The sequence below is a fragment of the Watersipora subatra genome, chromosome 2 (assembly GCF_963576615.1).
Source record: "Watersipora subatra chromosome 2, tzWatSuba1.1, whole genome shotgun sequence".
Classification (NCBI taxonomy): Eukaryota; Metazoa; Bryozoa; class Gymnolaemata; order Cheilostomatida; family Watersiporidae; genus Watersipora; species Watersipora subatra.
In genome coordinates, this window is record NC_088709.1 from 21,545,280 (window position 1) to 21,568,202 (window position 22,923).

The 22,923-nt window shown below is 36.1% G+C and overlaps 1 protein-coding gene across 1 annotated transcript in view; it reads right to left on the reverse strand.

The window, feature by feature from the left end:
* Window positions 1-730: 730 nt before the first annotated feature.
* LOC137387288 (uncharacterized) overlaps window positions 731-22,923 on the reverse strand; it is a 28,262-nt gene continuing 6,069 nt past the window's right edge. The window contains exons 4-15 of the mRNA XM_068073647.1: window positions 21,639-21,718; window positions 20,935-20,979; window positions 19,463-19,606; window positions 18,787-18,882; window positions 16,440-16,638; window positions 14,209-14,351; window positions 11,731-11,811; window positions 8,509-8,701; window positions 6,607-6,740; window positions 5,591-5,709; window positions 2,684-2,930; window positions 731-1,799 (exon numbers count right to left, since the gene is read on the reverse strand). Of these exons, the coding sequence (XP_067929748.1) occupies window positions 1,641-1,799; window positions 2,684-2,930; window positions 5,591-5,709; window positions 6,607-6,740; window positions 8,509-8,701; window positions 11,731-11,811; window positions 14,209-14,351; window positions 16,440-16,638; window positions 18,787-18,882; window positions 19,463-19,606; window positions 20,935-20,979; window positions 21,639-21,718 (1,640 nt within the window). The 3' untranslated portion in view covers window positions 731-1,640. The remainder of the gene's footprint in view (window positions 1,800-2,683; window positions 2,931-5,590; window positions 5,710-6,606; window positions 6,741-8,508; window positions 8,702-11,730; window positions 11,812-14,208; window positions 14,352-16,439; window positions 16,639-18,786; window positions 18,883-19,462; window positions 19,607-20,934; window positions 20,980-21,638; window positions 21,719-22,923) is intronic.

Sequence of the window (22,923 nt, forward strand, 5' to 3'; positions counted from 1 at the left end):
CAAAAGCCTTTTAGCTTCATTTTGTAGCAGAAAGGATGGAATTGATGTCATCATTTTAATCCAGCTACCAATTCTTCCAGCCATTTCCCAAAACTAGCCAAAAACCCCAGCCGTTTCAAGGCCACCAATTATTTGAAGACTTGCCCAAATTATGTTGCAAAATTAATTAGTTGCGAATACAATAAGCAAATAGTTAGGCTATTTTTTATTTTTGTCAAGGTCAATTGCATCTGCATGTTCATTGAAAAAATTGATTGCCAGTTGCTGATGGTGGAAAATTCACTCTATCTTAACTGCTATAAAATTCTGCATGTAATGGTATATGGTGGTTTCTGTTCAAAGGCAGCTAAATCTTCGCTACCAGCAACTGTCTTTTAAAATGGGAGTTGCTTTCTTCTGTCATTATGTAAAGCAAGTGATATACTAAACTGCTCTCTATACTAAACTATACTCAACTAAATTTATCAGAGAGTGAAAATTCTGGCTGCTATATGCATGCACTTGATGATGCTTTATGTAGAACCATGATTTTCTCTAAAACCTGTTAAATTAGTGTATCGTACAGTTATATAAATGAGAACAGTAACTACTCTGGTGGTTTTCAAGGTAAATTAACAAAGCTTAAATAACACTGAAGGAATCCTGTTAACCTGAACAACTGTTTCTCAGTATCGGCATTCTCAATAAACTGCTGTCGTTCTCGGCTACAGCGATGCCCGATACAATTCAAAGTGAGTATATTTCCCAGGAGCGAACAAAACTTAAGCTTCACATGCAACTTAAAAAGAATTTGAAAAAAGCAAATGGAAGGAAAAGTGATAATGGAATGTAAATTTGTATAAAGTACAAAACAACTGAATATGGAAATACAACATAAGGAATGTAAAGTGTCAATACAAAAATAATGACTTGTCTATTTCTGAGAATATTCTTTTACTCAACATAAACATGACTGAGTTCAAATATGCATAACTGCTGTTGACTTCGTAAGAACCACAACTCTACAGTCAAACCCTTTTATACTGTAATCGTACGGTAAACTGATTTTTTATAGAATCACTAGTCAAATCCTTTTGCTACTGTAGAGCTACTCTGAAATACTTTCTTATTATAGTATTACAGTCAAATCCTTTTTCATGGTAGCGATTCATTCACACCTCCTCCCATGTAGTTCTATAGTCAAGCTCTCTGCTTAATTGAGAATACTATCAAGCCCTGTGCTATTTTGATACATAAGTCAAACAAACCCTTTGCTCCTTTGGCGATACAGACAAAGCCTTTGCTCCTTTGGCAATGCAGTCAAGCGTTTACTCTTTTGTCAATACAGTCAATCCCATTGCTACTTTGATACTAAAGTCAAGCCCTTTGCAACTTCAGCACTACAGTCAGTACCTTAACCATTATGCTTTTAGACAGACCGCATAAGAAGGCAATCCATTTGCAGCTGTGGCCTTGCAGCTATGTAATGTCTTCAATGTCATAGCAAATTACCAAGGTAGTCATAGCTGAGTACTATAGCAGCCCAGAGCCATGTAGAAGCCACCTAGTTGATGCATTCTGTCCATAGATTTTGGCTTCAGGTGCTCAGTCATACTGTGGTAGCACAGGCTATATTTTGCATAGTATCTAGTTTAAATAGTCTAAGCACTTTGGAAATACTGCTTCCATTTGTTGAGTGCAGCCCTGCCATGACTGGACCACTCCTCTTTGGTGATGCATGATTGCCTAAAGTTGGGGAGGGTGGCGAGCATACCGGCCCCGATGTAGGCTGCATGGTAGCGATGAGCGCTCGCATGAACCTGGAAAAAGACGAGTGACATCGATTGATTAGGCAAAAAAAAACAATTGAGCAAATGTATAACAAGAAACTGAGATGTCAATTTAGAGACATATTGGTTCTGAAACATATTTATAGAATAGCAAAATAATTGTTGATTGTTCAAATAGAAAATTACAAGTTAAGAATCACACAACCATCAAAGGACAAAACAAGGCATGGCAAGACAACGCCAATGCACTTTTATATGAGTGATTGGAGGTTCAAATCCTAGGACCACCACTTTAGAGCTTACAAACATGTTCTCTAGTTCTTAACAGCATGTAGGTTCGTTGAAGAAAAGTCCTCAGTAAAAACTGTCTTAAACTAAAAAGGCAGAGGTATCTCAACACCTTTCTACTAGCAACAGTCATTGGCTGCCATCCGATAAAAAGAATGACAACTCCAAATAAATCTGAAAAACCTGCTCTCATACAAACCTCCTATGAACAAGTTGTCATATCATTATGGAGCCAATTTTATGGTATTGTCAGATAACTATAATATAATAGTAACAATCTACAAACAAAACCTTTGACATGACGTTTTTACAGCAGTATTATGTAATGCATTTGTTTTAATGCTAAGGGCAATTACTTGCTGTCATTATTGAGACATTTTGAGTGTTTGTTCTGCAGAATGAATTAAATGAATTAGAGTGTATTCTTATGAGGATATTTGCTTCAACATACGATGGTTTCAACCTACAAAGCTAATGTATTTCATTTAGAAAAGTTGAACTGCATTAAGAAGACTGCCTATGCGATTCAACACATACAAATAGGAGAAAAATGTACGCTATGTGTGGGTGGCATCAGCAGACAGGGCCAGAAGTCGGGTATCACAAAATCCATCTGACATGCCTACCTTGACTGTAACAGACGAAGGCGCTATTTTGACTAGCTCAGTCTCCAGCCTCTCAGGAAAGCCCTCAAGAAGAGTTGTGCCCCCACTGAGGTAAATGCTCTGCCACATTTCCCGCCGTGAGTCCATCGGGCATTTGGCTATCGTGCGCTGAATAAGCTGAGGCAGCGTCGGACTATCCAGTCCAAGCAGCTCTGACTTTATGAGCCCCTCAGCAGCCTTGAACCGAGCGGAATCGACTGTGATGAGCCTATCAATAAGAGAGGACGACTCACATTAGCACTTTCTTATTAATAATAGCAACAAACAAGGTTTGGAATATTTCAACTGCCCTACATGTTGCTGCAGATTACCCCTGTTTGGTTTAATCTTGACTTCATTTTGCCGACCGCTGCCAACAAAAGCGAATCAGGCTGTGTAGAACACAAGCAATTCGCATGGCAATTTGGTAGTATTTAAAAAAATCCTTACCATATAGAATGTTCTAGATATAGGATGGTAAGATGTTTATGTCTGATATGCTCAGTGGTGTTTGTTTGAGGAATGCAGATATGAAGTGGCTTGTTAGGTATACGAATATGGAATAATCTGTTAGAGTTCTTTAGACTATAGGAAAGTAGAGATCAGGAAATACCGAATATATAGAATACTATAAATGCCCCAACTTACTCGTGTTTCTTTGAAATAAACATCGATTTATGTTAATTTATTTATACATTCGCAAAAAGCATTTTGTTATTACAAAAAGTTAATTGTAATGCACGATAGATTCACAAATATTATTTTCTCCATTTCAAAAAATTTGCGACAAAAGCTGCTTAAAATATCTATAAAATATTTCATCATATATTACTATATATGATCATATATGACTATATTATACATTATTCAAATAGCAACGCAGAGATTTATTAATTATTTATTATAATATTTGGAAATATAGTTTACTTATCACAGCATCTTATGTTCTGTACTTTTTGACTATATATGTTTAGAGATTATTTTTAAAATACTACATTCCGAATGGCGTCATTAACAAACTAACAGACAAGTCACAACTTTATTATATTAAATACAGTAGACGCTCCTATAACCTATACCTCCTATAACGTAAATTCCACATAACATTGATAATTTGTGTAAAAAGTCCAAGAATAAAGTTTTTCCTTCATACTACCAGAAGTTCCATATAAACGTAAAGTGTCAAGTCGGTGCAAGTTCTCAAATTCAATTTGAGTAACGAGGGTTTGATAACTAAGCGTAAAAATATCGTTTTCTCTCTTGCTGCACTTGCGAGAGAAGACGATGTAAAAGGGTATCTCTATTATATATACTAGCACCCTCCCAGTCTAGTGTGTCTAGAGATCACCAATAAAGCGGAGAGAATAAGTAGCTGCACACTTATTCAGAAATACTTAAAGGTGGTTGATTAGTGCAGTTGTTAGTGTTACTAATCTGAATGTTATGACTCGGAGTCTTGTTGGGATCAATATTTTATCCCAACCTCTAACCCTGTCTTCGGAAAAATGGACAAACAGACAGACACAAATCTTACCATAGTAACTGTATATTTTTGTTTTACTTTATTTTAGACATCAAATATCTGTTTTATTTTGTTCTTTTTCCACCATAGACCTTGCTGTCTAGAAAGAAGTCAAAAATTCAATTTAAATTGATATTGCAGACGTGAGATTCCTCTGAACTTAACAGAAAAAATTACCGTAATTATAAACAAAGTGAAAGAGATAAAATAAGAAAAAGAAGTTGTTGATATAAACTGATAACGCCACGGCTACTGTACAGTCATTAAACTAAAAAAGCTAGGTTTAGCTGTTTTCTATTCGAACGGCCAAAGGGTGAGTTTGGGACAATCTTGGAACGAATTAAACAGTTTACATAAATTTTACTGCTCATATTTAACATTAAACCATAACTGCCACGAACAACTTTTATCATATTTACTAGGTAAATCAGACATACTGATTCCGATTTTGTAATCAAAATAAAGATTAGGCCACTAACTTTCAGAGTAATGAAGAACTTTTTATAGCGTTTTAATATCGGTCTCGGAAACAACACGATCGGCATAACAAGCTCCGCCCATAAATACTTGACGTAACCTAGCTTTTTAGGAACAGAAGTTACGTAGGGATGTTTACACCGATTTAGAATAATAGATATGGGTGTTTTAAAATCCATTAATATCTAAATTCACCCTTAAAAATAATACCAGTCTTTTCTGAAAAGTAGATAAGCTATTTAGCATTGCATATTTAAAAAGCGCAATAACAACGCTAGCTCGTGATAAAACCGCGCTTTTTGAGCTCATTTTTCTCGGCGTCCAGCCCATTTAAACGTCATGTAACAAGCTGCGAGCAATTTGAAATAGTTTATATCCCTTTCATAGAAAACTGAAACTATTTTACAGGCTGGATTTAGATAATAATGGGTTTTAAGACACCCATCTCTATTATTCTAAATCGGACTAAACATTCCTAACTTCCGTTTCTGAAAAAGCTAGGTTTCGTCACATATTTATGGGCGGAGCTTGTAATGCCAATTGTGTTGTTTTTGAAACGGATAATGAAACGCTTTAAAAAAGCCTAAATGACTTTGAAGGTTAGTGGACTAATCTTTATTTTGAGTACAAAATCGGAATCAGCGTGTCTGATTTACCTAGTAAATACGATAAAAGTTGTTCGTGACAGTTATGGTTTAAATCCCTATAATGCTAACATTCTTGGAGTGGATTATTTACGTTATAGGAGCGGTTACTGTATTATTGAATAGAATTTGCTGTAGAGTGTAGGGTGTAGAGTGTAGGCTCAACACCGCTTACAATATAGCATGCTGACAAAAACTTATCTGATGAACAATATAATAAAAAGAGAAAACAATTTCTCAACTAACTTGAGATGAGCTCCTTCTGGTAGATCAAACTGCTCAAGATCAATGGTAGCCTGACACCGAGAGTTATCCCCCATGCATTCTAGCAAGTCGTTGTCGTAGTCTTGAGATATGAAGCATGTCTACATGAATAAACACATCAAGCATAATAAACACCTTGAAGGAACTTTACTTTGACAGAATAAATAGATGCCTAAAACGTTTAAGGCATTCGTGTTTTGATTAGATTTGGGAGTTGTTCATCTAAAGTGGAGATAAATCTATAAATGAAAGCAATCGTCAGGAAAAGCGCTAAATATTGTAGAAGTAGTCCAGAAATCACAAACTCAACCCATTTTTGGTTGGAGAATAACACAAATCTGGCATATCTATAACCACAGATGCAACAAATAGTTGCATGCCAGATGTGTACACAAGTCTAGCAGTTGGAGTATGCAAAATACAAGCTCAATTGTAGTCATGTACGTTGGTAATAAAATATGTTTATAAAAAGGTACCAACATTTAGATAAACCGTACCCTTATATGAGTAAAGTAAAAACATTTTTCATATATTCATAAAAAACATGTCAATATTTTACTCTTGACGTCTCCTAAATTATTGTATAATAAGAATATAATTATTGTAATGTGTGATGCAATACTAGGAATAATGTTATTGTAACAAAAATTGAGTGCTATTTAAGTTTGACTAGCTAAAGAATGCAAGACGCACTTAAAAACCTCAAAAACCATACAGATTATTTGAATTTGAGAGGATTACGGTAGAAACACACACACGAAAACATTATATATGCCACAATACATGGATGAAAGTTTTTTTGTAATTTGATGAATTTTGTAAGATGAGAAAGTTTTCTTGAAAGATGAATTTTGGTTTAAAGGAAATCAAAAATTAAATTCCACAGATGAACCAGAAAAATAAATTCGTGGCCAACATATAGTCTGAATCCACTTGAAAGTGATTTATTTTGGACTGTAGACGGGCAGCGAGAATGTGATAACGATTAAACCACCAACCTTTTCCTTGATAAGCCTTGTTATGAGATGCTCAGCAGGAGTATACAATCTGTACTCCATCAAACAAGAGTTTAGAGTGTCTGTTATGTGATTTCCTCCATAAGGGATTCTAAGGCCGCCTTCCACTAAATACCCTGGAATTTCAATAGAAGTTACTAAGATGTTATCAGGTGAAGAATAGGTATGATAGGACAACTCCATGGACTACCAGTGGTCTACCTATCTCACCATTGGTATATGTACCCTACCACCCTGTCTCATTAGCATACCATCTTTATCTTGTTATTTTGATTGTATTTTTCCAGATAATCCCTGATAAAATGTAAAACAGAACTGACAGTATGCAATAATATTAAAATGACATCATGACAGTAATTGGTGCATGTAATCTCACATCTGGTACAAGTATTCTAGCAGCTAGATACTTGTACCAGTGGTTCAAAGTTGTGACTACAGTCTGTAGATCGATTGTCTCAACGATATAAAATTTAATCCTTGAAAAGAATACATGTGTCTAAAGAAAACTTACCAGTTTGCTTAGATATCTACAAAATTTTTAAAATATCGCAATCGCAATAACCTGGGTTCAAGCCACACAGAGCCCATTCTTTTGTTATTTCATTAATTGCATGTACAGAACTTTGTGGTTGCATGAAAGTTGGCCCATTTACAACAACTGCTATTGCAACACAAAAACAAAAGGCTTTGCCATCCATATTCCATACAAATTGTAATGTTCAATGAAGACCACACATTTCAACAAATGAAATATACATAAATGATTTCTCATTCCTCAATTATGAAGGCTTATGAACGGAGAGAGCGCAAGCTATCATTCAACTGATATATAGAAATAGATATACACGTATATATATATATATATATATTTATACACTGTATAAATATATATATATCATATATATATATGCTGACTGAACAAAAAATATCAGCCTAGCTGGCATCCCATTCATATGTTACGTATATCTGTAGCTTATTAGCTACAGAAATCCTACACTTTTCGTGGTGAATTGGGACGGGCATTTCAGACGCACCCCACAAAAAGTGAAAATCTGTAAGATAGAAACTAATACACTGCATCCTCACTATAAAATTTAAATCCGTTCCAGGGTTGGCATCGTAAGGGGAAAGTGTTGTATAGAGTGGTATAGAAACCAATAGTAATTATCTAATGAAAACACCCCTGGTGAAAATCATCAAAAATTTTATATACGTACTGTACATATTAGAAATCAGTAACAAAATAGTATGTTAACCTTAATAACTACAGTTATCTACAGTAACTTTAGTGTATTTAGTGGTTATGATCTGCAATAAAACATTACAATGTACTATGAGCAGGACATACTGTGGGAAGCTCTCACTGTGCCATATGCTTATCGGTAATTGCTTATTGACAATTGCTTATGACAGTTCCTTGTTGACGATTGCTTATTGACTGTTGTTTATTGACCGTTGTTTATTGACCGTTGTTTATTAACAATTGCTTATTAACAATTGCTTATTGACAATTGCTAATAGACATATGCTTATGGACAAGTTTGTTGCTGATTGCTTGTTGACATAATTTGTTGATAACTGGTTATAAGCAGTTAATGATTCTCAAATGCTTATTGACAATACAGACGCCAACACTGCCAATTTACATTACAGAACAGTGTTATGCAAAAAGAGCTTTTTTTTCAATACATATAATTTACTTAACTATTTTTGTTGTTGTTTTTGTCTCAATCAAGTTTGCTTTGAATGGCATTGACTGGTGTAAATAAAATTAATATCTATCTAAGCTGTCAAAACATAACAATTTCCTAATCTCTATCAATCAAGTACCACAAAGACCACATTGAAAACTGTAGAGGTGGCCAAATTCCAAACAGCACTAACCATCAGTAAGCGCCGCGAGCTCAACCCGTTGTCCTATATCGACGACCAGTCCTGTGGTAGCATTATAAATATAGGGAGTGAGGAGACATTGGTTGACCATATTCACTGCCACCACATGCAGTTTACCAAATAATATTTTCAGTAATTCCTCCTTCAGACGACTGCTAAAGTTGTGAGGCGTAGCTAACATCACCTGCAACAACAAACACGTAAAAACATAACATACTGTAAGTTACTGATGTTTTGTTCATCAGAAGTTGTCTTCTCTTATCCCTGTTTTATCAGAAGTAGTTACTGTTGGCAACTATTTCCGATAAGATAAGACAGCGACGCTGTCAAAGTTTAAGAATCCACGGTAGAAATAACCAATAACCACAAACTGTCATATATTGCATACAAGGTTCCCTTGCCACTGGTCTCAGACATGTTCAGCCAAGATCACGGAACTATTGCTTTTGCATGCAATGCTCTTAAAACCTACGCTGCCTCTGCAGGCAGTAAGCTAAGCAGATATCATATTCGATATTGGAGGGAATGCTCATACAAGGTCACGCTGCTCATGCTGGCTGAAGAGTCATTCGTGTACATGCTCAAGAATACAAAATCTTTGCGCCAATACTTTGAACGCTTTTGAGTATATTTTATTCCATTTGATATATATATTAATTTATTGGCAATAATTTCATTTCAAACAGAAATGTTTTACAAATTATACCATACAAAAATCATAAAAATAAAAAAGGGTTACAGTTAACCAATCAAATCCAATGATTTGATCATGATCAACGTACATTTACATTAAATAAATTACATAAATGATCATGTACATACATCTGCAGACACATATAAACACAGATTCGGATTCTGTAAAGTGAAATATGTCATGGAGTGATTCTAAGCTTTCCTTGGCTAAATATCCGCCCTGTATCTACCAACTGTCTTACAAGGTTTCTATATAAACAAAAGTTGAAAGTATCTGAGGGAGTGTCAGCCTTTTTATTATCAATAAACTTGCTAGCTGAAGTAATCACACAAGTGTACTCTAACCATGACAAGATACGCATTGCCAACATTAGAAGCAATTTATATTTTGAGAGTTCAATGAATGAGTGGAGGAAGTCAGGTGGTAATAAACAAACACTCCTACGTCTCATGTCCACATCCTAAGCAAACAATGCAAGGCTTACAATAAATACCAGGTCACTTCTAACCGTGTGCAATCTTAAGTACTGTCATGGCATTACTAACCTCCTGTTATGACAGAGTCAAAGGAGAATGTTATGCTAATATACGCTTATAATTGCAGATAACATGACATTTCCACCGGATTTTTATCAATCTGATTATGTACATTTATATACTTACTAGGTTGAATGCCCGGCATTGCACGGGTAATAGAATAATTACTTAATAAATTTGAGTAACTTCTTGGAAAAGTAGATCTTTACTAAAACCAAACCCGCGTCTTGGGTGGTCAATCGTTACGCCTAACGGTCAACAGTGCTAGTTATTAACCCCAAAAAAGCGCTTTAAGCATGAGTATCTTAACCAATTTAATGACTATTTGCCCAATGAATCCATAGTATGCCATGTTGATTAATGGTTAAGTTCATCGCCTCTAGATCTCAAGGTCCCGAGATCAAATCTAGTGCTGTGCAAATTTTTCATTGCTAGAATTGAATTGCTATAACTGGACCCAGGGTTTAACCAAAATACAAACACTGAAATTTACATGTATATATGTATATATATATATGTATATATATAGATAACAATTTTGAGCTTACCGTTAATGTGCTATACATATTGAGTGTACAAGTAAAGCATAGTGCAAACAATTGGCCTTATGAGTACATTCATAGTGTTGCTGGTGGAGGTGGCCAATAGTTGTTGTTATCACCAGATTTCAGGTCATGTCTAAGATGTGACCTTAACACTCCGTCTGAAACCTTACTTACACACACTGAATCAAATGTTATCTACAGATATACATGTAGGTAGTTTTAGATGTTATTTGCACACAATGTGTAACATTTGACTTGTAAATATTATTTACTATTATACTATATCTGTACCCTGACAGTCTGGTGCACTGTGAGAGATCATCATGTGTTATAACTATGTGCACAAATATTCTTAGATGAGTAAAGGTGGTAAAGTGGTGCTGATGGTAGTGCACTTGGATTGAAATCTGAATACCTAGGTTTGATACTTGCGCGGTGTAATCTTTTCTAACGCCATCTAGGATGGCTTCTGACAGACAGATGTACATGATGCTTTTTATAGTAAAGACTACATTATATTACATCAACTCACATTATATTATCTTATACTATATTATCACCTACTTAAACTATTCGGAATGTTAAATATAGATACAGAGCAAATATGAGGCGGAATAAACATTTTTGAAAAGCTCAAACGTGTCAACAGCTTATTGACAGTAGCGGCCTGTTTATACCATACACTCAACTAGTAGCTAGCTAGTAGAAACCTCAGAACTCTAGTCTAAAAACAAGACTTCTCACTCTCAATTTGATATTTGGAGTCGTCTTCTTTTTCTACCCAAATGCTAATATTATTTAAATGATGAATTCTTTAATAGTCAATGTATAAAAATTGAGAAAAATGAGCTAAAAGCTGTTATCAAGAATAGAATGTAGTTAACATAATTAGTTTTGTTAGCTTTGAGGATGAGGCAGCCAAGAAGTGTTACCACAGTAATAGGACTAAAGCTAGTGTACCCTATGGGCAGAGTAATGCTTTCAAATGGAACCGATATGTGCCTGTGTACTTCAATGGCATTACTCTCTCAGTCCTTTGTTCTATGTCTAGCAAAATCCATATGGGTTTCACATGGATATTGTGAGGATTTAGTTGATTCCAACAAACTTATGGGTACTTTCTCAATTGACTTATCAATTCCTAATGCTTATGTGGTTAACTCTGAAACGACGACACAATACGTAAAATTCAACCAATGATTATGTTTTTTTGATCTGCTTCCGACAAAAATACATTTGTTTACATATTTTTCTCCAATATAAGAAACTAAGATGTTCTTACGAGCTCTCATTTCTACAGGATAGAATTTTACAGAGATATTAAGTCAAACTTAGAGATCTGCCTGTGGTGTGCGTGCAAGAAAATGAAAGAATTTAGCAGGTGTACACACCGCTGCTGATACGAGTACACTTCATAGAGAGGGTAAGACTGACTTACCGTATAGTCAGAGGAGACCACACCCAGCTGCTCAAAGACATCTGTGAACAATTCCTGCAGTGCTGTCACATTTACTCTGTACTATAAAACAATGTGTAATATTATGTATTAATATTATCATGAGAAGACAACTACCAAACTTACCAACACTACAAAGGACAGATAGTAAACTGGTAATATTTACAGCGGTGTCCAAAATTATGGCAACACTCGTGTTTGTTGTTCATTCAAGATTTTCTCACCTTAGCTTAGCTGTAACTGCGTAAATCTATAGATCATTTTAAAGCTTAAAGTACACTCATTTTATCTATTTAAATAAAAATCCTTTTCTCTTTGACTACCAAGTGCTACAAGCCAAGCATAGCTCTAATCCTAAAACTCATGAAAACTTGAAGTTTTTTAATCTGCTCCAAGTCTTGTTGTGATACAAATAATGCAGAAAACACTTGAGGAATTTAGCAATAATGCAGAAATATCTCACAACATGGAGTTTGTAGTTAACCCTGAGTTTTGGGATTACATTAGAGCTCAGTTTGGCTTGTCACTCTTAGTAGTCATAAAGCAAAGGATTAGACCCAAAATAAATCAATAAAAAGGTATCGATGTGTATATGACACAAATGGTGTCAAAAAAAATTGATACAAACAAAATGTCACAACATAAACTGCAAAAACAAAAATTCATACAAGGAAGATTTGAAACTAGTAAGTTTATGTATACATCTTATCTCTTGATAAAATATTAAAGTAATCAGCAATACAATTATTGAGTGTATCTTTTGGTAAATACAGAATAAAAACATCATGATGTGGATATCTGGTACTTGAGAATTGAAACATATCAGTGACGTATGAAGGAGTTAAACCATTCAGTATTCTGAATCCAACAATGATAGTAAATAAGTTAACATATCTGGCAGTGGGAATACATCCACTGTTCTCAACAAAAACATAAATGGTAGATGGAGGAAGGGAGGAAGGAGAATTTAATTTGAAACATGGGTACCCTACTATAGACTTAGATATTGAATGCTGTGGCAGTAATCATGGAATAGCGGGGAGCTGAATATATTCTGGAAGTATGAAAATCATGGAAAATTATATATAACAAAGATGGTGAAAGTGAGATCACAAGAAGACGAGGATGAGTGAACCAAAGCAGAAAAAAGAGGATATTCTGACCGAAACTTGAAGCAAATAAAAGGATAAGTATTTAGTACTGAGAGCAAGCAAGTTGAGAAGTAGAGTAAAGCAAGATGGCCGATGAATATATAAATATCGTACATAGCAACTGGTCTTTGAGAGCTGAATTTGTACAGTACTAACAGGGACCCCTTACAAATGATAACAGACACTATTAATCGAGTCAATATCTGGGTACAGTGTCCATTGTAAAAACGTTCCCAGGATCATCAATGGTGATAAGGGCTCAAATAACAATTTAAACTGATTCTAGCTGTGATACTATCAGCATGAACCTGCCACTGATGAAGGAAAGAATTGCTTTATGCTACAAGTGCAGTGGCCATACCAATTAACTGCTGTACAAATCGTATAAGCACTTAGTTGTACATGCTACACTCAAGTGTTTCATCTATTAAAGTTTTAAGAGTCTTTGGGTTCACTGAACCTAGTCCCGTGCACCATGATTAACTAGAGGTCTATGAACTCTCGTCTGAAAGCGGTACCATTACAGGACCAGTATGGCTAATTGCAGCAAAGAGAGGTAAACAATTGTAATGCACGAGTATTCTTAACTGATTGAGTTAGTGCGTGCTTGTAGTGCATGCATTGTATGCATGCAGTTTTATTTAGGAAGGTAATAAAATATCTGTAAACTATTTGCATTGCTACTGAAAAACGTATAATGGTGCATAAAGATTTCTCCAACGTCAAATTAATTCTACAAATGCTAGACCTCTAGAGACGTCAGTCACTATGCAAGTTTTTTTCCAGACGTTCTACCCGTGAGTGTGTCAAAGATTTGCAAAAAATTATCAATTTCAAGTTGTAGATTCGTTTACTGCTACGCGTCATCGCCTGCTGTCATGCAATAAAGTGGTTATAACAATCTAGTGATGATAGGAGATAGTCATGTTTGGTAAACTAGAGCTAAGCCCAAATCTGACTGTACCTGAATTTATAAATGAGTTGTTTGCACTTCAGCCTACACCATATATGCAAAACCATAAAACATCCTGTAATTTTCCACTAATTTCAACTTAAGTACTTAATAAGTCCACTATTATAGTCAACCATAGAATTATAAAGTTATATATAATTTTGATCTTAAATGTTTTATTTTTCTGTATTGATTTGATCCCAAATAGCCCCATAACAACTTATATGTTAACTTTTATGACTAGTATATTGAAAAAACAATACACAAAACTTGAAAATGGAACCAATTTTTATGTAATTAATTTTTTCAAGATGATGGAAGCGCTTCATTCAATTACAATCCATAGCCAACACCCACCTTGTCAACCTTTCTATTTGTTGCCACTGGGAACTGAAGACCATTCACTCTGACATCTGGCTCGTAGCACTCCTTCCCAAATACCACCTTACCAGTCTTGTCTTTACTCGCAACACAGGGGATGAAAATCTGAGGATAGGAGGCTAAAACAGACGCGGTGATCACACTATAAATCTTTGTAAAGCACTTAGGCTGTCCTCAATGTAACAGAAGAACCCACTTTGGTAGATTTTCTAAAGGTTGTTCAATTCCAACAATGCCTTAAGGAATGTGTGGTATGTGTCAGGAATTGCCTGGCTTTGTGAGTATCATCTTTACATGTATATGCGTATTGTAACCAGAAGCTGTGCATGATGTGGACTCCACTGTAAATTCCTATGAGTCATAGAATATGTCTCTAAAGCCTGGTTCCCATATTGATTGTGAGACCCCGGCGGTAATCTTGCGCAGCAAAATGCTTGCAATGCTAGGCGGCTATGTTCACATAAAGCTGCATCGCTAATAATCGCATAAATAATGTTCACTCACCATGCTGCTTCGATAATGCTGACCTTCAACTGTACAGTGCATTTTGGAAAGATTTTGCATGAGGCTTTTCATGAAATTTAAACAGCGCTAAACTCTTGCGTTACCACCGGCAGCTACCCGCGGTATCTAGCCAGTAGGTTCACATTTCACCGCTGATAGCCCGCGGCGCTGTCGCCGGTGCTTTGCAGCTTATATGGGAACCAGGCTATAAGCTAAAGAAACTTTGACAAATGCAGAAACAAACACTTCTGTTGACAGTCAGTGTTGACAAGGAATACATTGTGTACGTCTGCTAATCTCTTCTTTTCTATTAATTCTCACGCTTATCGTCAACAAAAGCTGTTAGTGTATTTAGCATCGGTTTGAGATATGAACTAAAAAGGCACCCAACTGTTGTAGAGTGTCAAAGAAAACGTTTTTCATCTTGACTAGCAGTCACAGGTGTTTGAAAAACCAGTCTCTTGCATGAGAATTAGATAATTTCCATCCAATTTTTGTCATCTCTATCTGCTAACCACATCTCATAATAGATATAGCACCTGCCAAGTCAGGCCAAATCTTTACTTCCTTTGGCTGTTTGTACAGAGAGTGATGAATATAACTCCGACAAACACAAACTTCACACAAAAACAATGTTACTTTTATTAGCTGAGATTACATATCTCCATAAAATTTACAAAAAATATGTAGGAAAGGTTTTTACGAATCGCATGCCATCTCCTGTATAACTGACGGGTGTGATCAGATATGACAAATATAGATAGCGTTGCCAGCCAACTGGTAATGAGAAAGGTATTGAAAATTGGAACAGTGGCTATATTTTCATCCCAACATCATTATTGTAAGGAATCCATTACTTTTTCAAAAAACTACATGTGAACTCAATGTTATTTCCAATAAAACTTCACATCAAGATTTTAGGATTTACAGTGACTGGCTATGATGCATTCATTCCATGCTAGTTGAGGCATCAAATTCACGCAGACGTGGTTAATAGAAAGATGAACAAACACGATAAAGCGATGGCATCACATTGCCAACAGTACTATGAGAGTGCCACAACCTGCAGGCACTACTGACGCATGACATATCATCCATTCCATGGCTCATTTGTCATGTTACAACTTTAATAAAGATGCAAGGGTTCTGTTAACTGTATCAGCTCTCATTTGTCAATAATTTATAATAGATACTGCCATAGGAATCCTCTCGACAGCGATCATGGATTGCTGTCGAGATAATTACCATGCTATAAGTTGAGCATGTTTGATGAAGTCAGCTGTTTGAGAGATATGGTTTAAATCAGGACCGGCAGCACAAGCCAATATCGGCAGCAAAAGGCAACATCGGCAGCAAAAGCCAACATTGGCAGCAAAAGGCAACGTCAGCAGCAAAAGCCAACATCGGCAGCAAAAGCCAACATTGGCAGCAAAAGGCAACATCAGCAGCAAAAGCCAACATCGGCAGCAAAAGCCAACATTGGCAGCAAAAGGCAACGTCGGCAGCAAAAGGCAACATCGGCAGCAAAAGCCAACATTGGCAGCAAAAGGCAACATCGGCAGCAAAAGCCAACATTGGCAGCAAAAGGCAACTTATGCAGACTGTTAACAACAGTAGAAGTAGCTAAAGAAATAAAAGGAGTTATAAAAATCAGAAGTTGAAAAATAACTAGGCGAGAAGACAGCTAACTGAAAAATACCTACGGGTGGTACCAAGGAGCCCGGCTCGCACTGAACAGCTGCCGAGGTCAACGATGAGAACCTTGGAAGGATGAGGGGCACTTGACAGAGCAGGTCGAATATAGCTGACAGCTGCTGAGCATCTTATCTGAGTGTGGAGACTCCTTAGCCAATCGCGGTGATCAGCATCACTGGGGCATCGTACCATAAGGTAGTGGCCCCTCTGCATCCCACAGAACAAGCATTTACACGAATAGTTAAGATGACATAGAACACCTACTTAGAAAATTTGTAGATGTCAAAGTGTAGCGAATAAAAGACAGTAGAGGTCTGACTACATAGCAGGTTTGTGACCATTATGAACAAATGTGTCACAACAACATATATGTGGAGTACATCATATAGCATTGCCGATCGCCAGTGTATGTACAGGAATCTTTCTTGGCTGTACACATGACTCAAAATGATATCTCACGGTGCTTGAAAAAACATTGTGATATATATATATATATATATATAACAACATTTTTCATGCATAGTGTGATATACATGTGTATGTATATATGCATGTGTGTATATATATAAAATCAACAAGCATTATTCTAATGCACCACCGGGAGTTTGGTCACATAGTGACCAAGCATACATTTCTGACGAGGCCATTTTTGGACAAAAACAATCAAAGTTTGCCATTAAACTGTCACACGAAACTAAACTGAAGACTCCCTGAGCAAACAACAGAAAAAATAGAAAGTTCTTTTGCCAATAATAACTTTCCAGCAAATTAGAGAAAAATTGTTGCCATCTCAAACACAGCAAACCTGCCAAAAGGTGTCGCTGTCACATTTTGGTAATTTACTGTTCTTTTATGTACGAGTCAATTATTATTAACAGAAAAGCAAGAATAAACCGGGGAAAGGAAAAAGTGACACAACCATTTGATAAGAATATAAGCAAGTTGATGATGCCTTAACTCTGAACCAAATTGAGCAAGACTGAGGACTTTGACAGCAATGATCTCTCTACAAACTGATGTCTTCAGGTGTCAAAACATCGGTTCTTTTTGGTGTGACCAACCCTCACGTCACTCAGAAAATCATCATAAAATTATACTCTGCAAATTTTAACATGTCATGAAAACCTAATCGCACTTGCCCAAATTACTGGCTTGCTTAATATCCGTATCAAAGTGAGAATTGCGTGACAGCAATGGATAAATTAATTTATTGTTCTAATGTACAATGTATACGGTTGGAATTTTAGACCATACATTGACAAACGGAAAACCGCTAAATTAAAGAAATTTATGTGTAATAAGTAAAAATTTACAATAAAACTTTTGCAATAAGATGAAAACAAATGGACCAGCTCAGAATGAGGATATTTATGATCAATTCATTGGATTGTTTTGCAAATAAATGTCACTTCTGTTCAGCTTGAAAATTAAAATTTTCGATGAAAAAACCATTTGATCTAAACACTTGAAAATTTAAAGCAAAACTTAATTTCCAGTTCTTAAAAAACTATTAGCTAAGAAAACTTAAAACTAGACTGAGTAAATGTAATGCCAGGAGACTAGCCTTCAACTAGAGCTGCTGGGATTAATATCTGAAATCATTCTATGAATAAATATATGAGACGATCTCAGGCAGTGTTAAAGATTGCACTTACGTTTCATCCTCACGCAGTCAGAATTTGACTCATGGTCACCTCTACTTACAAGTTTTTCAATAGTCGACAAAAAATTTGAGCAAAATATTTTCTTGATATAGGAAGTAATATCTACCATACGACGGACCAAAAATTGTTGCAACAGTTTTGTAAGTTGAAGAACCCGACAAAAATTAAAACTATAATGTAAAATTGTTAGAAAACTTATATATATATAAACAAAGCTAATTTAACTAAGATCTGGTGTCAGAGCGAGTTACTCAATTTTTCCATTACTCATTCTATGACTAAACTTATACACTGACAAGCCTGCATGTACATTCACATGCCTTTGAGATGAAGACAAATAAACAACAAAAACATATTTTTACTAATTATTACTTTATTACTTTGGATGTAACAAAAGTTAGTTTTACATTTAGTGTTTTGCACAAGGTTATATATATGTAATATACTTCTTTTAATGATATATATCTATTTAAAGTATTTATCATTGTTTTTTGCACTAAAACAAATTAAACAAAATAAAATATGTTCTTATTAGAATGTTTGTTCCAACATACAACTGTTTCAACATACAACTGTTTCAACATACAACTGTTTCAACATACAACTGTTTCAACATACACAGTCATATTTGTAATAGTCAGTTATCAAACCACCCATGGAACAATGACCGAACAAACAATTCACCACATACCTTATCATCTATGCCTATCATCCTGTTAGGCAATTCTTCTAGAGTTCCACCCATAATCGAGAAATAAGCAGACGACTCTGACTCTTTGTTTTGAGACTAAAATAGGCAAACGCGATCAGGACGACATACTACTATAGAATGCATAAAGTACAGGACCTTCTGTAGTGTAGTAGAATGTGTATTTGATACGTATACTACCAGTTCCTTGTACCCCACAGGTTAGCCATGATCTAGGTCAGCATAGTTCAAAGTTACAGAGCTTTTATGTTCTTACCGCATACCTTTACGACCACTTGTTGTGCATGTGATTAGTAACTGGTGTTTTGACAATATTACAACAATGTAAGTCTAAAAGTGAGTGAATAGTCAGTAGACCTGGTAAAATTTGCTATTGACACCACAAATTGTTCTTGTCTCATAATTTACAGGTATGTGTAACTATAATATATGCTACAAGATTTGGTTGTTCAATAATAGATATCAACACAGTTAAACTGGAAGATGTTAGTTTATGAAGAGCTGTGCTAGTAGAGAGTATAGATGCAATGAGTCATAGAATGATGAGTGACTCACCCTATACAGGTATATAACTCCATCCATACTGACAGAGAGTCAAACTAGAAGCGGTTAGTTTCTAGTACAGATACAATGAGTCATAAAATGATGAGTGACTCACCCTATAGAGGTATATAACTCCATCCTTAGCCACACAGTATGTTCTTTTCCACGTCTTAAGTAATGTTGACTTAGCCTTGCCAACAGGAAGCTGCTCCAAGTACCCCTGAATATTTATGATATCCTCAGTGCGAATACTTGATGTCTGCAGAAAAAAGAAAGCCCTGTTTGTTGTTTTAAAGATCAATAGCATCATCAAAGCAGAAAGAAACTTGGGCAGTGTGAACACCATAGTTACAACTGGTTCCCACTTCAAGGTAAAATGGTTTGCGATGGTGAACTTAAGATGGAGCTTAACACCTCATATCCCCGAATCAACAGGAAGGTTTCACAAGAAACCACTGCATTCGGTCTAAGAACTAATCCGCCAGAGATGTTCTGACGAGAAACACATCTGACCATTTAAACAAACACTTTAGTTTAATACAGGAGAAGTTACTCAAAATTCTGCAGGTCCTTACTATCAACAATATTAAGCATTATCGCATTGTTCAGATTCCACTAATTCTTTGCTTTCACTTAGCGACTAGATCTGTCGTTGCTAAGAGACGGATATATATATAGGCAAATAATATTGCAACAATTATTCAATGAAATAAATTGGCAGCATATTTGATGCACACGAGTCATCACTTGTCACAAATTCTTCATTTGCTTCACAAATGAGAAAGTTATTTGTAATATACAACAACAAAGAAGAATATCCTGGTCAGCGATATCCTGGTCAGGACAACTGATACGCATAAATTGGTGTAAGTATTAGTGGTCCTGTGGTAGTAGGCAATACTGTTATACCTATAGTAATACCTATAAAATGCCCATTATTTACTATAATAAAAGCCGTGTCCATCCGCAACCGCGTTCAGGGAAAAAGACACGCCTTACAGGATTTGAAACTGTGACCTTAAGCCTTGCCACCTGCAACACTACCAACTGAGCCAACCATTCTCATGCAATGTAGGTGAAATTTTTATGCATATAATTATTCGCTCTGCTTTATTGGGACACCTGATGATTTTTCATGGCACATGAGTCTGCCAGTCACTAGTACTGCATATTGTTTTAGCCCAATTTCCAAAAACAACAAATTATTAATGCTATAACAAAGACCAGTTCTTTACAGGGGTACTTGCAGAGACATGACAATAACCTAGAGATAAATTCACAGTTCTTTGCAGGGGTACCTGTGGAGACATGACAATAACCTAGAGACCAAGTCACTTCGTGCAAGGATTGTCCTTCATGCCAAGTCGGACTCATAGAAGTACCTGGATTTGACTAGATGGGTAGCTGACCACTATGGAATAACCTGTTTACTACTAGACAGGAAATGATCGACCCAGAAGCAGGTGTGGTCCAACCTATTTAGCGGCAATTAGTCGCACTCCAACACACTTATAGCTAGAGTCACCAGTAAAATGCTGATTTGGAAAAACAAAAGAGATGAATGTCCATTGTGAAAAGGTAACATACCTCCTTGGCGAGTCTCAGCGCATAAAGCTCATTCAGAATCTTTACCTAAACAGAAAAGAGCCGATATAATGAGATTAAAAGGAAGGTAAACAACGAATAACCTGTAATATGTCTCATGAATGGGTGTAGAATTGCTATCTCGTAATGACCATGTTGAGCTAGTTGTAAACACGCAATTATATGATAAGGCTATCATATTATGTAGACTAGGTTACTAGCTACACGCCTACTTTTTCCAACACCCGTACCAAACCAAGCTCTACAAACACTCAAGATTAGAGGCTACTCACACAAATACAAAATCGCTACCAGTCACCGCAGATAGAGTGTATGATAGTAGCATAGTACACACCCAGTACTCAAATATACCTATATTATTACATTATATTTTACATAAAATAAATCACAAATCATATGAGGATTTCGCTCCAAACTAATGCTATATCTGGATGATATCAATATATCTGCCTTTTTAATGAGAATGCTTGCTGTGGACTATTCGTTGAAGTAAATGTGATGGATTTAGTGCGAGTATTGTTATCGCAGATGATCAGATCAACGAAGTATTGTGGGATTAGAGTCTTCATACTGCAACATAGTGTGAACCAGCCCCGATCCAAACAGAATAATACAGTCTTGTCATCTAATCCCCTACTGAATAGATCTAATGATAATTCATATCTTAATTAGCAAGGGATACCTACAGGGTTCCATGACTTGAGAAACACTCTCTCTTTGACTTTCTCAGCTTCAAAGTCATTCGCGTTGAAATCAAAAGCCAGATCTGCAAAAGGTGGAATGAATGTGATTACAGCCTTAAGTTTTTAAAGCCCACCTTATATCCCCCTCAGGACAAGCCAGCCTTATTGATTGCTGTTGCAGTGACCTAGTGGTATAGGGGACTGACCTACAAACAACTGGGTGGGGTTGAAATCCCAAAAAAAGCTCCAAGTGGTAGAAGAAATGACAACATTACCTTAACCTCTGCATCGGAGCGTGTAAAGTTCGGTATGTACAGTGCACAGATGTATGTTAAGATAGCAAACAGTATCCGCTGAGGGATTTACCTATACTAATATATACTCACATATATCGCTTGGTGTTGGTTCGGCGATCCAATGGATAATGTGAGTAAGCTTACTAATAAGATCTACCATGTCTCAGGACGTTACATAAGCAAGTTTATGTAATAATTCTATCTACTGTTTTATTATATACTAAACAGGTTTATATGATCCCAAAGCAGCCTTAGATATACATCCCAAATATACTGCCTTGTTAATGTTGCACCCCATTTTCTTATGGTACTGAAAACTAAAGGGTCAGAAGCTAAGTGTAATGGTAGGTCAAAAAGAGAGAAAAGCGGCACATAGGCATCATCAAAGGCAACAATTAGCTCAAGGTCCAGAGATAGGTGGAACTGATAACCCAGTGGGACTACTAGTCACCACCTCTTCCTACTACCACACCACAAAGAATATACAAACCTAATCATAGCCTAGTGAGACTCAAAATAACATTATATCCCAACAACAGCCTTAAAGATTATCCCAGAGTCATTTTTGATTAAGACCTGTTAACATCTACACCTTCTAACCACCCATTTCCTACATTTTCAAAACACACCTGATGATAAAGATGGACTGTTCTGTAAGCAAATTTGCAACAGCATCCTTCACATGACAAGTCTCTGTTTTAGCTATAACTAACGGCGCAGAGATGGGTTCTCATGCTAAGCACTAGGTATTACTTCATAGCTCAGTGTCTGCACTAACAGTCACAACAAAGACTAAACGCATTCATAAAAAAGATGCTACAGCTCTCTTATTTACATAGGCGATTGATTACACTGTGCCGAGTGGGTTATATATGTGTTAGCAAGACAGGTACGGCTTAAGCCACTCGTGTCAGTTTCTATGCAGTCCATAGACCAAGCGGTGCAGCGCATGTATTCTACTAAAAAGGAAAGCGGTCATGAGGAGACAAGGT